This window comes from Onychostoma macrolepis, chromosome 04 (genome assembly GCF_012432095.1).
Source record: "Onychostoma macrolepis isolate SWU-2019 chromosome 04, ASM1243209v1, whole genome shotgun sequence".
NCBI lineage: Eukaryota > Metazoa > Chordata > Actinopteri > Cypriniformes > Cyprinidae > Onychostoma > Onychostoma macrolepis.
In genome coordinates, this window is record NC_081158.1 from 29,670,296 (window position 1) to 29,685,646 (window position 15,351).

At 36.9% G+C, this 15,351-nt stretch overlaps 1 protein-coding gene across 1 annotated transcript; it reads right to left on the minus strand.

The window, feature by feature from the left end:
* Positions 1-14,217: 14,217 nt before the first annotated feature.
* On the minus strand, positions 14,218-14,622 carry LOC131539627 (perforin-1-like). Its single transcript, XM_058774270.1, has one exon. The coding sequence runs from the start codon at positions 14,620-14,622 to the stop codon at positions 14,218-14,220; it is 405 nt and encodes a 134-aa protein (XP_058630253.1).
* Between the last annotated feature and the right edge of the window lie 729 nt (positions 14,623-15,351).

Consider the following 15,351-nt stretch of genomic DNA (forward strand, 5'->3'; position numbering starts at 1 on the left):
TATGAAAAACAAATTGAAGCTCTTACACGTTTATAGGATAATTATGAACTTTATTTTGAGAAACACTGAATCATTATATTTGAACCCTGTATGTAACAGAAAATGCTCACCCATAGGCGAGGGTGAACCAACTCCAGGGTAAAGCTAAAAGTAGCCTAGCTTATGAACTACAAACATCATAAACCCGTCTTTTTAGGAAAGTAGATATGGGTGTCATGTAGGCTAATAAAATATTTTAATAGGACTGAATTTGTATGTGGTGGTCACAATTTAATAAAAACATTGTAAATTGCTAATTATAACGTTTTCTTTTCCACGGTTATTCAAACAGCGAATAAATTATATAGCCTACACAAAACGAGCTATCGCTAGTTTAAGCACTCTCAAAAAACAAAACTGTCGTTATAATCTGTGAAGCTGTCTACATTGTATGATGAATGAATCTCTTACTTACATCGTAGGTACATCTGCACTTTGTCGTTTATGATGAGAGAATTCAGTCAGCGAGCTCGCGCGTACACAGGACAATAGTCCACCGCAGTAAAGATAGTTTGCGGTTCGATATTCAGATTTCTTTTGGCTATTAATACGCAGTGCGCTGTCATAGACACGCAAATAATACTGAATGACATTCTCCATGATTTGTGAATTCAGTTTACAGTGTCCTCCGGGCCGAAATCGGGTTTTTTTTTCCGTAGGGATCCTTAATTTTATAATGGCTATAGCTCCAAAAATTGGACAATTGGAAGACTGAAAACGGTGTCATCTTCACCAGCTTGATCTGTGAATTTTTTCACAGAAAAGCTTTTGTCCACAGACCCCTTGGTAAGTCCGCTATAAGGAAAGTGAAAGATAGGCGTTCTTCATGTTTAAACGTCTACTGCCAAATGAACACGCAGATGGCTGGAATAAAAATTATTGTTTTAGCTCGAGTTCCATTTGTGAAAACTTTCACAATCGCATTTTATCGCGTGGCAGTGTTTCTCTTTGCTCTGGCCCCTTTTCTTGTATAACAATGTTATATGGCGCTATTGAATAAAGGGTCATAATTCTAAAAATATAGTCTAAATGTTTTTTAGCCAAAAACATATATGAAATATATGTTGCAAACAAGGAAGCTGAATGAAAAATATTTTGTTAATAAAATACATATATTTAGTTTCAACCTTTACATACCAAAGCATATTTCTAAATTGGGTTTTTCAGGGGCAAGAAAATGCATTTTGTTGGACTGTCAAATGCTTTTAAAAATATATATTTCTGTATTTAAAATACATTTTCAAAAATATACAAAAAAATAAAATAAATGGCCCAAGACGTATTGGTAGAAAATATATTTAAGTAAATATTTTTTTTTAAATTTAAAAAATATATTAATTACATATTATATATTAATATATTTATTATTATATATTTGATGTATGTATTATTTACCTAAATATAGGTAAATATATGTTATTTAAGGCAATATAGCATTTTTTGTATGTTTTTTTATTTAAATGTATTTAAAATGTAAAAATATTTTTTCAAAGATATACAAATTTGGGTCAGCTGACCCTGCTCTGAGTCATGTACATCACTATTGTGATCTGTGACAACTTTCACAGTTCAGTACGGGTCAGCTGACCCTTCCCTGGGTCACTAACATCACTATTCTGACCTGTGAAAAAATTCTGAGGTAAGTGCGGGTCAGCTGACCCTTCCCTGGGTCACTAACATCACTATTCTGATCTGTGAAAACTTTCTGAGGTAAGTACGGGTCATCTGACCCTACCCTGGGTCACTAACATCACTATTCTGATCTGTGAAAACCTTCTGAGGTAAGTACGGGTCAGCTGACCCTTCCCTGGGTCACTAACATCACTATTCTGATCTGTGAAAACTTTCACAGTTCAGTACGGGTCAGCTGACCCTACCCTGGGTCACTAACATCACTATTCTGAACTGTGAAAACTTTCTGAGATAAGTACGGGTCAGCTGACCCTTCTCTGGGTCACTAACATCACTATTCTGATCTGTGAAAACTTTCACAGTTCAGTATGGGTCAGCTGACCCTTTCCTGGGTCACTAACATGACTATTCAGATCTGTGAAAACTTTCTGACGCAGGGAAACTCAGCTGACCCGTACTGAACTGTGAAAGTTTTCACAGCTCAGAATAGTGATGTTAGTGACCCAGGAAGGGTCAGCTGACCGTACTGAACTGTGAAAGTTTTCACAGCTCAGAATAGTGATGTTAGTGACCCAGGAAGGGTCAGTTGACCTGCACTGAACTGTGAAAGTTTTCACAGCTCAGAATAGTGATGTTAGTGACCCAGGAAGGGTCAGCTGACCCTTCCTGGGTCACTAACATCACTATTCTGAACTGTGAAAGTTTTCACAGCTCAGAATAGTGATGTTAGTGACCCAGGGAAGGGTCAGCTGACCCGTACTGAACTGTGAAAGTTTTCACAGATCAGAATAGTGATGTTAGTGACCTAGGGTAGGGTCAGCTGACCCGTACTTACCTCAGAAAGTTTTCACAGCTCAGAATAGTGATGTTAGTGACCCAGGAAGGGTCAGTTGACCTGTACTGAACTGTGAAAGTTTTCACAGATCAGAATAGTGATGTTAGTGACCCAGGGTAGGGTCAGCTGACCCGTACTTACCTCAGAAAGTTTTCACAGATCAGAATAGTGATGTACATGACTCAGAGGAGGGTCAGCTGACCCAAATTTGTATATCTTTGAAAATATATTTTTACATTTTAAATACATTTAAATAAAAAGCATACAAAAAAATGTAAAAAGAAAAATTGCTTAAAAATATTTTCTACCAATACGTCTTGGGCCATTTATTTGATTTTTTTTATATATTTTTGAAAATGTATTTTAAATACAGAAATATATATGTTTAAAAGCATTTGACAGTCCATCAAAATGCATTTTCTTGCCCCTGAAAAACCCATTTAGAAATATGCTTTGGTATGTAAAAGTTGAAACTAAATATATTTATTTTATTAACAAAACATTTTTCATTCAGCTTCCTTGTTTGCAACATATATTTCATATATGTTTTTGGCTAAAAAACATTTAGACTATATTTTTAGAATTATGACCCTTTATTCAATAGCGCCATATAACATTGTTATACAAGAAAAGGGGCCAGAGCAAAGAGAAACACTGCCACGCGATAAAATGCGATTGTGAAAGTTTTCACAAATGGAACTCGAGCTAAAACAATAATTTTTATTCCAGCCATCTGCGTGTTCATTTGGCAGTAGACGTTTAAACATGAAGAACGCCTATCTTTCACTTTCCTTATAGCGGACTTACCAAGGGGTCTGTGGACAAAAGCTTTTCTGTGAAAAAATTCACAGATCAAGCTGGTGAAGATGACACCGTTTTCAGTCTTCCAATTGTCCAATTTTTGGAGCTATAGCCATTATAAAATTAAGGATCCCTACGAAAAAAAAAAACGATTTCGGCCCGGAGGACACTGTAAACTGAATTCACAAATCATGGAGAATGTCATTCAGTATTATTTGCGTGTCTATTACAGCGCACTGCGTATTAATAGCCAAAAGAAATCTGAATATCGAACCGCAAACTATCTTTACTGCGGTCAAAAACGTCCGGTGTTGTGCCAAATAGTAAAAGTGTCCCCCTACTAAAAGTGCATGTGGCATTATGTGACCCCTTTAAAGACTAAGCTGGATCTGAAATTGCTCTCTCATTCACTAATAGCACATGACAAGTGAATGCACTATAAAGTGAGGCGTTCAGAAAGCCTGCTGTTTTCTTACTTACTGTAGCAAAATAATAAAAATATTCATCATCAAAAGATACACACACAATACAATAATAAAAGTTACAAATATTTAAAATTTTATTCAATGTGAATTTAGAAGCAAGCTTGAGACTTGGGGTTAGTTAATGTTTGAGTCATATTAGTCTTCCTTCTCTTCCTTTTACATATAGTCCCAGTGGGTAATAAATTCCCCATTAAACTGCACATCATGCCACATAACGTTTGATACTTGTTGAAGGATCCTCAAATGCAAACTGTGTTGCTTCATTTGTGTTGTTTTACTGTCTTTCTCTTATATTAATTTATTCTTTGTGCATCCTTATTTAGGCTAATAATTTATCATTTAATCATTTCATTATTCAATGTAATCATATATTCATTTATAATAGCCTAATCATTTAAGCCATTTATATACTCATTTCATTGATTTTATTCATTGATCAGTCATTAATATTATATTATTATTGTTTTTTAATATTATTTTGTAAAGCAGTAATTTTTCATTGCTATTGCTTGTGGTATAATTGCACTCAGACAAAGTCTGAAGCATACACGGCTAAGATTATTCAATAAACTCTGCCCTATTTTTTTTATTCATCACTACTTCATCTCCTGCTTCTGTTCTTCAATGGCTTTGCTCAGTCAAGTCAAGTCAAGTTGAGCTTTATTCATAGGCGTAAATCCCGGGGGGGACGGGGGGGACAGGACCCCCCCATCTGAGGCTTGTCCCCCCTAAAAATATCATTACAAGCGACTATATAATGGACATATACTTAAAATAATTGTGTGATTAGTAAAACAAAATGAACGAAAAAAAAGTTTTAAGTTCATAAATGTTTTGATTCCCCCCTCCCTTTCCTCACAGTGGTTTGGTCCACTGCCTGCTTTCCTTCTTTACCGATACACACACACGAGTCCGGTGAGAGAGAGCAAGTTAGTTATGTGTAAGGCTGTCAAGGCTATTTTATTCTCTTTAAACATCAGGTGAAATGATTCTTTCTCTTTATTAATGATCCAGCATCATCTGTATTAAATTAGTCATGACAAAAAATTATGACATCCGATGTATTTTCTATGAGCGATTATAAGGTTAACAAGCTTAATACAGTAGCTTGTCACCCACTACAACTAACATGGCGATAAGCCTGTGTGTGAACTGATATTAGGCTAATATTGTAGACCTACGTGCTGGGTTTTGTTCAATATGATGTTAATTGGCAGATCAGTGGGTTTAATGCGGTTGAATTAATGCGAAAGAGAAGTACTAGGTTTCAGACCAAACCTAAAATACTATGGATGATGCAAAATAATAATTATAATATGACCACGTGGTGAACCATGAACTCATATTTAAACACAGTCTCCATGCTGTGTACACATCTATCCTTACAAGGACAATTTTGGCTGTATTATTTGTGTCCCCTTCAAAAATTACTGTTAGATGAAATTTACGCCCCTGTTGTCATTCCGCTACATGTGGGGACATACGGTGGAACCAGATGTCGTGCCTCACAGGGCCACGGTGCTACATAAATACAGACATACAACAATGAAGTAAAATACTATTAACCTATACACAAACTAACCTACTGACAGATTTGGTCCATGAGATGGTCCATGTTTCAGGAGATCCATTTATGGGGTTTCAGAGGGGGGTGGGGTGATTTGAGTTCAGGACTCTCACAGCCTGGGGGAAAAAGCTGTTGAGCAGTCTGGCGGAGCGGGCTCTGATGCTCCGGAACCGTCTTCCTGATGGTAGGAGCTAGAAGAGACTGTGGGAGGGATGGGTGGAGGCCTTCACGATACTGTTGGCTTTGCTGGAGCATCATGTGAGGAAAATGTCCAGGATGGAGGGGAGAGGGGCACCGATGATCTTTGCAGCTGTGTTCAATGTCAGCTGTAGGGTCTTGCGGTCTGCTGCATTACAGTTCCCGTACCAGACAGTGATGCAGCTGGTCAGCACGCTCTCAATGGTTCCCCTGTAGAAAGTGGTGAGGATGGGGGGAGGGAGACTTGCTCTTTTCAGCCGGCGGAGAAAGTGTAGGCGCTGTTGTGCCTTCTTGGAGAGTGACATGGTGGTCCAGGTGAGATCCTCTGTGATGTGCACCCCCAGGAGTTTAGTGCTGCTGCCTCTCTCCACAGACGAGCTGTCGATGGTCAGTGGGTCAACAGAGTTTCTCCTGAAGTCCATCACAACCTCCTTTGTCTTCCCCACATTGAGGGACAGGTTGTTAGAGCCACACCATTCAGCCAGCTGTGCCACTTCCTCTCTAGTGCGTTTCATCGTTGTTGCTGATGAGATCTACCACTGTTGTGTCATCAGCGAACTTGATGACTTGGCAGTGCAGTCGTGAGTCAGCAGCGTGAAGAGCAGCGGGCTGAGCACACAGCCTTGTGGGGCACCTGTGTTCAGTGTGGTAGTGCTCGAGGTGTTGTGACCGACACAGACTGACTGAGGTCTTCCGGTTATAATGTCCAGGATCCAATTACAGAGGGAATTGTTTATTAATGAGCTGTTGTGGGATTATTGTGTTGAATGCTGAGCTGAAGTCGATGAACAGCATTCTAACATTGGAGTCTTTATTTTCTAAGTGAGTAAGAGCCAGGTGGAGGGTGGAGGAAATTGCATCGTCCGTAGAGCGGTTTGGACGGTATGCAAACTGGAGCGGATCGAGTGTGTTAGGGAGGCTGGTTTTGACGTTGTGCATGACTAACCTCTCAAAGCACTTCATCATGATTGGAGTCAGTGCTATGGGACGGTTGTCGTTTAGACAGGACACAGGTGATTTCTTTGATACCGGTATGATTGCTGTGGATTTGAGACATGTGGGGATGACTGCCTGGTTTAGCGAGGTGCTGTCATCCACGACTTCTAGTTTGCTCGTGTGGTGATGGTCTTGGTGACTGTCACATCATCAATGCACTTTTTGATGTAAGCAGTCACAGTTTCAGTGTACTCCTGCAGGTCTGTGTGGTTGTTGTAGGTGGCCGCCTCTTTAAACATGTTCCAGTCAGTACACTGAAAGCAGTCCTGTAGTGTTGAGGTAGTCAACTTCTTGGCTGATAGAAGACCGTTAATACAGTGTTGGGAACTAGTTTTGCGTACGAGACAAGACTTCCTGTTAACAGGTTTTGGATATTAGACAATTAACTGACTAGTTGTTCTGTTACCAGACAAAGCTGATATTGACAGGATCATGGCATCTGGCGCTGGATCTGATATTGCTGGCATGGAGGCATTGTAAACAAAAGCATTTTAGTGTTTATGGTACAGAAAGGGTCAAATGTACAACATGAACTAACTAATAAATCAGCTAGTAAGTGTCTGTTACTCCTAGAGAAGAAAAAAAAAACAGATGACATTCTTCCTTAAAACACTTAAGGAAGTGAATGATGCCAGGAATGGTTGAGCTTCAAAACACCATAAAAAGTGGTCAAAGGACTTGCTTGGTGTTGTTGTAGTGTTGCAGTGTTGTTGTAGCTTTGAGTATTTATAAGAGACAAATAAAAAGAAAAAAATGAACATTCTTGTGACATTCATTACTATTACTGGACTGCACTGTTCTGAGTAAAATTATTCTTGTTAAAATCAGGTTCGTCAGCAGGGGGCACCCAAGCTTTACACTACGCATAAGTAGTTGAATAACAAAAGAGAAATATCATTCAGCACATGATGAACTTCGACTGCATCCGAAAACTGAAAAATGCTGCCTTCGGAGGACACATTCCAAGGTAGGAAGGCATCAAGACACATCCGAATCCAAAATTCGCTTCACTTCCTGTCTCCTGAGATGCCTTCATGTGATCGATTTTTGAAGGCTGCATGGATGTATCCTTCGCTGCCTTTGATATCCCACAATCCTGTGCGTTCCATTCCGTGACGGTTGAGCTAAAAAATAAAGATGGTGTCTGAAAGTTGCATTTGGTGGTTAGTTTGTGTGTAAATGTATATTTCTCATTAACCTTTTGCACTTTTGATGTTATTTCTAGCAAGAAATTAGTATTAAAGTAATTAAATATTTGTTTAGTTATCAAAACTCTTTCTATTTTGTTGTAGATCATTAAACCATTACGCTGCCTCAGAAGCCTGTCCGAAATCAGTTTCGTGTGGTGCCTTCATGAATAAACGCTGCCTGCAAAGTTATTGCCTCATGAGGCAGCGAGGCAGCAAGTCAGATCGTGATCTAAAGGAGAGTGCTTCTTGTTTGACCTTTGCTGCAGCCCAGGGACCTGAACACCAGGGGCCCCCCGTTTTATAACACGTTTTGATTGAGGTACAGGGACGTGCAGAGAGTTTCTCAGGGGCAGGGGCTCAAATGTCAAATAGGGGCAACTTAAAAAAAAAAAATTATAGGTCAAAAGTTTGGATACATTACTATTTTATATTTTTGCAAGAAGTCACTTATGGTCATCAAGCCTGCATTTATTTGATCAAATATTTAATCAACTTTAAAATACATTTTATGCAATTCTGATTTATTATCAGTGTTGGAAACCTGTGATACTTTTTTCAGGATTCTTTGATAAATAAATAGTAAAAAAAAAAAACACACAAAAAACACAGCATTTATTTAAAATATAACTTTTGTAACAACATACGTTGAAAAGCTTGAGGTCAGTATTTTTTATTATTATTATTTATTTATTTATTTATTTATTTATTTTTTAGAAATTAGTTTTCATTCAGCAAAGATTTGCTAAATTGATAGAAAAAGTGATAGTAAAGATTGATATTGTTAGAAAACATCTCTATTTTTAATAAATGTTGTTTACCAAAAAAGTATCACGGGTTCCAAAAGATAAATAAAAAATAAAATGAATAAATTAAAAAAGCAGCACAGCTGTTTCCAATATTGATAATATATCAGCATATTAGAATGATTTCTGAAGGATCATTCACTGAAGACTGGAGTAATGATGCTGAAAATTCAGCTTTGCATCACAGAAATAAATGCTATTTTAAAGTATATTAAAATAGATAAACATTCTTTTAAATTGTAATAATATTTCACAATATTACAGTTTTTTTCTGCACTTCTCTTCACAGAACTCATCTGACCATTGAAGTCCCTGCGCCACTATCCTGTTTCTCTTTGGACTGCACGATTCATCATTTCTATAGTTCAATAAAACTGAGTTCTACTTGCATACTGTTTCCGTGTATCTGTCATGACAGTTTCATGATAATATTTAACTTAGATTTGCATGGGATTTAACCACCTGTTGATCACCTTTAAGAAGGTTTTTATGACCACATTGGCTTTATAAAGGGGTGAGGACCAGGAAGAATTCATACAAAATCTAATGCAAGTGAGGTAAGGCATCTTTAACACTAATTCATTTTCACATTTCAAAATGTATCTGTTAATCTTTATAACTGAACCAGTATTCTTTCTGACAGCCATGGCAGTCTTTCATCGTCTTGGGCTGGTGTCTCTGGCCGTGTTGATGCTGGCGTCTCAGCTGGACTTCACCAGTGCTGCTGTTCGGGTGTTTGGCTTGCGTGGCAGACGCCTCACCGGTGATCCTGCTGGAAACAAACCCGATCCATACGTCAAGGTCTGGTGTGGCTCTACTTTTGGGGGGCAGACCGAATTTCGCAAGAATACTGCTAATCCTACATGGTCTGCAGAGTTCTACTTCCCAAACTGCAAAGCAAAAGAAACCCTGAAACTGGAGGTGTGGGACAAAGACCTGAATTTTGATGATCGCTTAGGCACGTGTACCAGAGTGTTGCAATATGGGTCTTTCACTGGTACTTGTTATCTGAAAAAAGGTAATGTGCTTTACAAGTATGAGTTGTTAGAACCATCACTTTGAAAGACCAACCGCCACTGTAACTAGCCTGATAAGTCGACAATATACATTGAATATTCACACTGAATTTGTAAAATATTTTAATACAGTTTATCTGGTGCAGTCTTTCATATATTTATATTTGAGACTTCTGTGGGGGTTAATTAGTTCACAATCACCTCTTTTTCTCATATGTTTGTGCCATATTAGCCCTGCTTCTCCTCTTCCTGCTGACAGATTCTTGTAAAAACTTGTATTCTTCAACAGTTTTTATGCTAAAGAAAGAGTATACATGTAATGTACAACATCTAGTAAATGGTAAGCTTGCTTATTGCAGGTCTCTTACTTCTAGATGGGGAAATAAAAAACAGTTGACATTCTTCCATAAAATACTAAAGGTGTCATCATTTATCGCTTTTTTCAATTAATCTTATGATCCTGTTCACACAACTGATTTGAATGAACCATTCATGATTCTACAAGCTACATGTACTACATTTAACTACTCTCATGATATTAAGATCCTCTGTGAATATAACAACCTTAATCTATAATAAAGGTGTGTGTGTGTGTGTGTGTGTGCGTGTGTTTTTGTGACAAATGAGGACATAAATTTGTATAATGACAAGGGTATGACATAGGTATTACAAGGAGAAGGTGACTTTTCAGGACATTACCCCATGTCCCCACTTTTCAAAACGCTTATAAATCACATAGAATGGAGTGTATTGAAAATCTGAAATAGCAGAAAGTCTCCTGTAAGGGGTAGAGTTAGGTGTAGGGTTGGTGTAGGGCAATAGCACATACAGTTTGTACAGTATAAAAACCATTACGCCTATGGGATGTCCACACTTTTCACAAAAACAAACATGTGTGTGTCTGTTGTATGATCTCCATCAGTAGTTTCTCTTTAGGTTGAAACGGAGATCTGACCTCAGGAATACCGACGGCGTAAATAAATCCTGTTATTCCACAAACATGGTCAATTTTCTTTAAATTCCAGATTTTTTAATAAAAATTAGCATATTTGCATACATTTTTTCACCAAAAAAACAAACAAACAAAGACACCATTTCTACTTTAAACATCATTATCCATCAGGAACTAGGTCACTGAGTGTCTCTGAGGCCATCTGGCTGGGAAAAATGACAAAAAACTGCATTTATAGTTTCAGCCACTAGATGGGCCTATTGAACCCTATGGAGATTCTCAACTGAGCTCAGAAAGTGAAATCTTGAAAACTACACCAACTTGAGGCTTCATTTAGCTTTCAGATATATATATAAAAACATTGTAACAAAAATATTTTGTTAAAAAAAATCTAAATTTATACTGTATTTTAATCCAAACACATGCATATCCATAAATTTTTATAAATATGTAATAAATATAAAAGATAAATTTAAAAATCTAAAAATGATTTCAAGTCATTGGTCTTCACCTCATCACTCAAATTTAACTGTGTTTGGTTAAAAAAGGTCAAAATGATATTCATTTCCCAGCAGAAACATAATTTATGTTATAATGTATGTCTATGGGAGTGTGTGTACCATGTGTGTGTTTGTGTGTGTGTGCCTGTGTGTATGGGTATGTGAGTTTTTTCTGTATTGGGGACATTCTGCAGTCTCAGCCCTTCGTTTGAGTATGCATCTTTCCTGGATTGTGTCAGATTTTGTACGGTAAAAGAAACCCCCCCCCCCTCCCTTTTTTTGGGATATTCCATTGATTCCTATAGCCGGGTCAAATTGACCCACGAGGGACACTTTTGTTACTTTTTTTATTACACCCACATAAAGTCATCGAATCGACTTTTGTGTGCTCCGTGCTCAACTGTGACAAAATTCAATGTAAAAAAACCGCAGTTCTAGTCTTTTTCGGCTCCGGGTCAAATTGACCCACAAGGGACACTTTTGTTACTTTTTCACAGCCACTTAACATCTTCGAATCCACTCCAATTTTTTTAATTTGTGTTCCTGGTGCAAGTGTGACAAAAGTCCTGAAGTCTCGGATCATAATGATCAACGCTCGATTTTTAAAAAAAATCTTTGAAAATCAGTTTCGGGTCGTTTTGACCCTAGGGACGCATGGTTAATTCATTACTTTAAATCAAAAAAGATGCGTACATTCTTACACTGTTTATTTTTTAACAAACCCCACGATAATTGTGCGGCAAGGCACAAATGTTTTTCTTGTTACATGTATTAATGTCACACCTGCTATTGGCAAGCTATTTTTATTTTTTTATTTTTTTCAATTTTGTTTTAAGTAAAAGAAAGATTACTGGAGTACATTTTACAAAAAAATACTAGGCTACTTCTGTGATGGACTGGAGTCATGTGGATTGCTTGTGAACTATTATAATGTTTTTATCAGCGACTCTCATTTTGACGGCACCCATCCACTGCAGAGGGTTTATTGGCGAGAAAGTGATGTAGTGCTAAATTTCTTCAAATCTGTCGCAATGAAGAAACAAATAATCATAATATGTAGGCCTATATGTCCAATAATAATAATTTGTCTAAGTCTTCTTTAAAAACAGTCTAATAAGCAATTAAACACACACACAAATGAGAAATAAGCTGGTCAACATTCACACATTCACCTATTTAGGTCCACCATTGACTATAGGTAGTAGGAATACGAGTCAACTTATTGAATCAACATTGTAATGTGCAATGTAATAATAGCACAGCAATACATACCTATATCGACATAATAAAAACGTGCCAGGGTTTACGTACTGAACCTGTGTTTTAGCGCCACTCAGTGGACATTTCTCTATGAAACTGCGGCGAAACGTGCAGTAAGGTAGGCTACGTAAAAACGGTCTGGCTAAAAAGTGCACCCAGGTACGTTTATGCCATGAGACCAGGTAGGGTTTTTACTACAAAAAATATCATTAAGCATGGTTGTAAAACCATGGTAGTATGATTATTGTATTAAAGCTATGTTTAATTACTATGGTTATTTTAATGTAACTGGGTTTTAAAATAAGTGTGTGTGTGTGTGTATATATATATATATATATATATATATAAGTGACCAGCCCTATCCCCTTGGAGTGGGGACTTTGGAGTGAACAGGGCACATTGCGAGCCATTATGTAGTCCTTTGAAATGCACTTGGCAAAGGGAGAGACGTAATTTCCTCATCTTCAGCTGAGATGTTCCCTTGCCGCGCAGCACTGTGTCTGTCAGCGGATGTCGCTGTTTTAATGCCATAAATGTATTTTTATTGTTGTTAGCATAACTGTTGCAAATGAACATACATTTTATATTTTAAAACGTTTTAAAATCTTTTTTGCTATATCATATATAAAAACTAATATGAATAAAACTTTTTTAAAATATAAAATGTTTTTGTTTGTTTTTTTATGCCGGTCATTTAAAAAAAATAACAATGAACCACAAACGTTTTAAATGAGGGAAAAGGCCTTATTTATTTGGGTTACAATACAAGGCTATATCCATTTTATTCATTTTGTTAATAAAAGTTAGATGTTTAATATATGCGAATATGCCATTGTAGCTACTATTTTATGGCTGATGTGTTTTAATTAATAAGATAATAAACCACAAACTACGATCGTTTTAAGGTAGCCTAGGGGAAAACCATATTTAGCCTATTTGTGTGTTAAACGTGGGTAAAACACAGTTTAATATAGGCTAAGTAAATTTGTCATTGTACTATTTTATTGTAGGCTATAGCCTATGTTTTTTTCCCCCCTCCATTAATAATAATGAGCCATATGCATTCATTTAAAGGAAGGGGAAAATCCAAAAACCTTTCAGGTATAGACTACTTGTTACAACGCGGGTACATCAGTCTTCGTTATGTTCATAAGTTTTGTGTTTAATATAAGCGACTTTGTCATTGTAGGATTGCTGATATGTTTTTTTAAGAGTAATATTGAATCAACCGTAAGCATTAATTTTGTTCAACAGGAAAGACCAAATCGTTTTGTTGCTGCTGAGGTAAACGCTCTCGTTCACTCTTGCTGTCTCTTTGCTATGTCTGTAGAAATAATCGTTCATTCTTAATTTGGGTACGCACAGACTTTACAGGTAATAATATAGGACTTAATAAAAAACCATGGCATCAAATGATTTTTTTAAGTCAGTTTGATAAGTTTAATAAGTTGAAGCGACGTTCACAGTCAATTTGGTTCAACTCATATTTAACCGTTGCTTCAGGTCATTGTAGGCTCAGGCTACTTTTTTCAATGAATTTTAATGAATATACAAATTAATTCAATAAAATTAATTTTATTTATTTTTTGTTACAAATTGTACATTCATTTATTTTTATCATCCATTTGTTCGTGGGCTACACTCCAGGGGGTGCTGCAGCACCCTCAGCAGCCCTACTTCCCGCGGTAATGCCTGGAGATGTTCTGTTTTCTCATAATCGCCAGCACACGAGATCTCAAGGGATCAGGGTTTAAATAGGCTATTTGATTCATGACTATTAGTATAAGTGCGCTTTTTAAAAATAAAAATCAAAGTCATAACTTTTGAACATACTTACAAATCATGCAGAGTGTGCAATGAAAACCATTCAACTTTATTGTTACTGATATTACAAAGGAGGTTTGTCTCAAAGCATCTTTACAAAGTGATGATTTGGAACAGATTTATTTAGCATCAAACCTGTAAAACACAGTTCCTTTGTTGAGATAACAAGTAACGGTGAAAGACCCATATTGCACCAGTTTGGTACACGTGCCCAGGAGATCATCATAAGTCATGTCTTTGTCCCACACCTCCAGCTTCAGGGTTTCATTACATCTGCAGTTTGGGAAGTTGAACTCTGCAGACCATGTAGGATTAGCAGTGTCCTTGTGATATTCTGTCTGCCCCCCAAAAGTAGAGCCACACCAGACCTTGATGTATGGATCGGGTTTGTTTCCAAGAGGGTCACCGGTGAGGTCCCTGGCATGTATGCCAAACATCCGAACAGCAGCACTGGCAAAGTCCAGCTGAGAAGCCAGCATCAACATGGCCAGAGACATCAGCCCAAGATGATCAAACAATGCCATGGCTGCCAGAAAGAATACATATAATGAAGATTTAATACACGCAAATATTGAAAGGCAAAACGAATAACTGAAGCTGAGGTGTGATGTAGTTTTAAAGATGTCTCACCTTGCTTGTATTTAGATGTTGTGTGTATGTTTCTTGATCCTTGCTCCCTTTATAATGCAACCACCAACGCAAAATTCTTTTACTGGCAGTCAGCAGGTGGTTAGATCCCATGCATATTTACTTAAACAACTTTTTTTTTCTTGTAACATGTTGGCAAATTTACATTTGTCAAGTCAGCAAGATTTTATAAGAATTATTTTAACAATTCATTGTCCTGAGCTGGATACAAAAGCGGGTTTTTCTCAATTTCATTTAATATTCTCTTTTATATTCTCTGCTTTCAAACATTAAAGATTGTCAAAAACAGAATCATTAAGACTTTAAGCAAACCTTAGTGCATCGGTTGGCTAATTTTAATATAATTTTTATAGTCATGAGACCTGTCTTCTGCTTTTATGCCATTTATTTATTTTCTGTGCTGTAATTTATATTTACAGTACAACAGCTGGACAGCAGTCATATCCTCCTGAGAACCATAAAAATATGAGTACACTGTAAAAAGTGATAAGTTGACTTAACTTAAAAAAATTGAGGAAACCCGTTGCCTTAAAATTATTAAGTAAATAATAATAAAATATTTTAAAAAGTTAAGTGAACTTGACAATTCACTTAACTTATTTTTT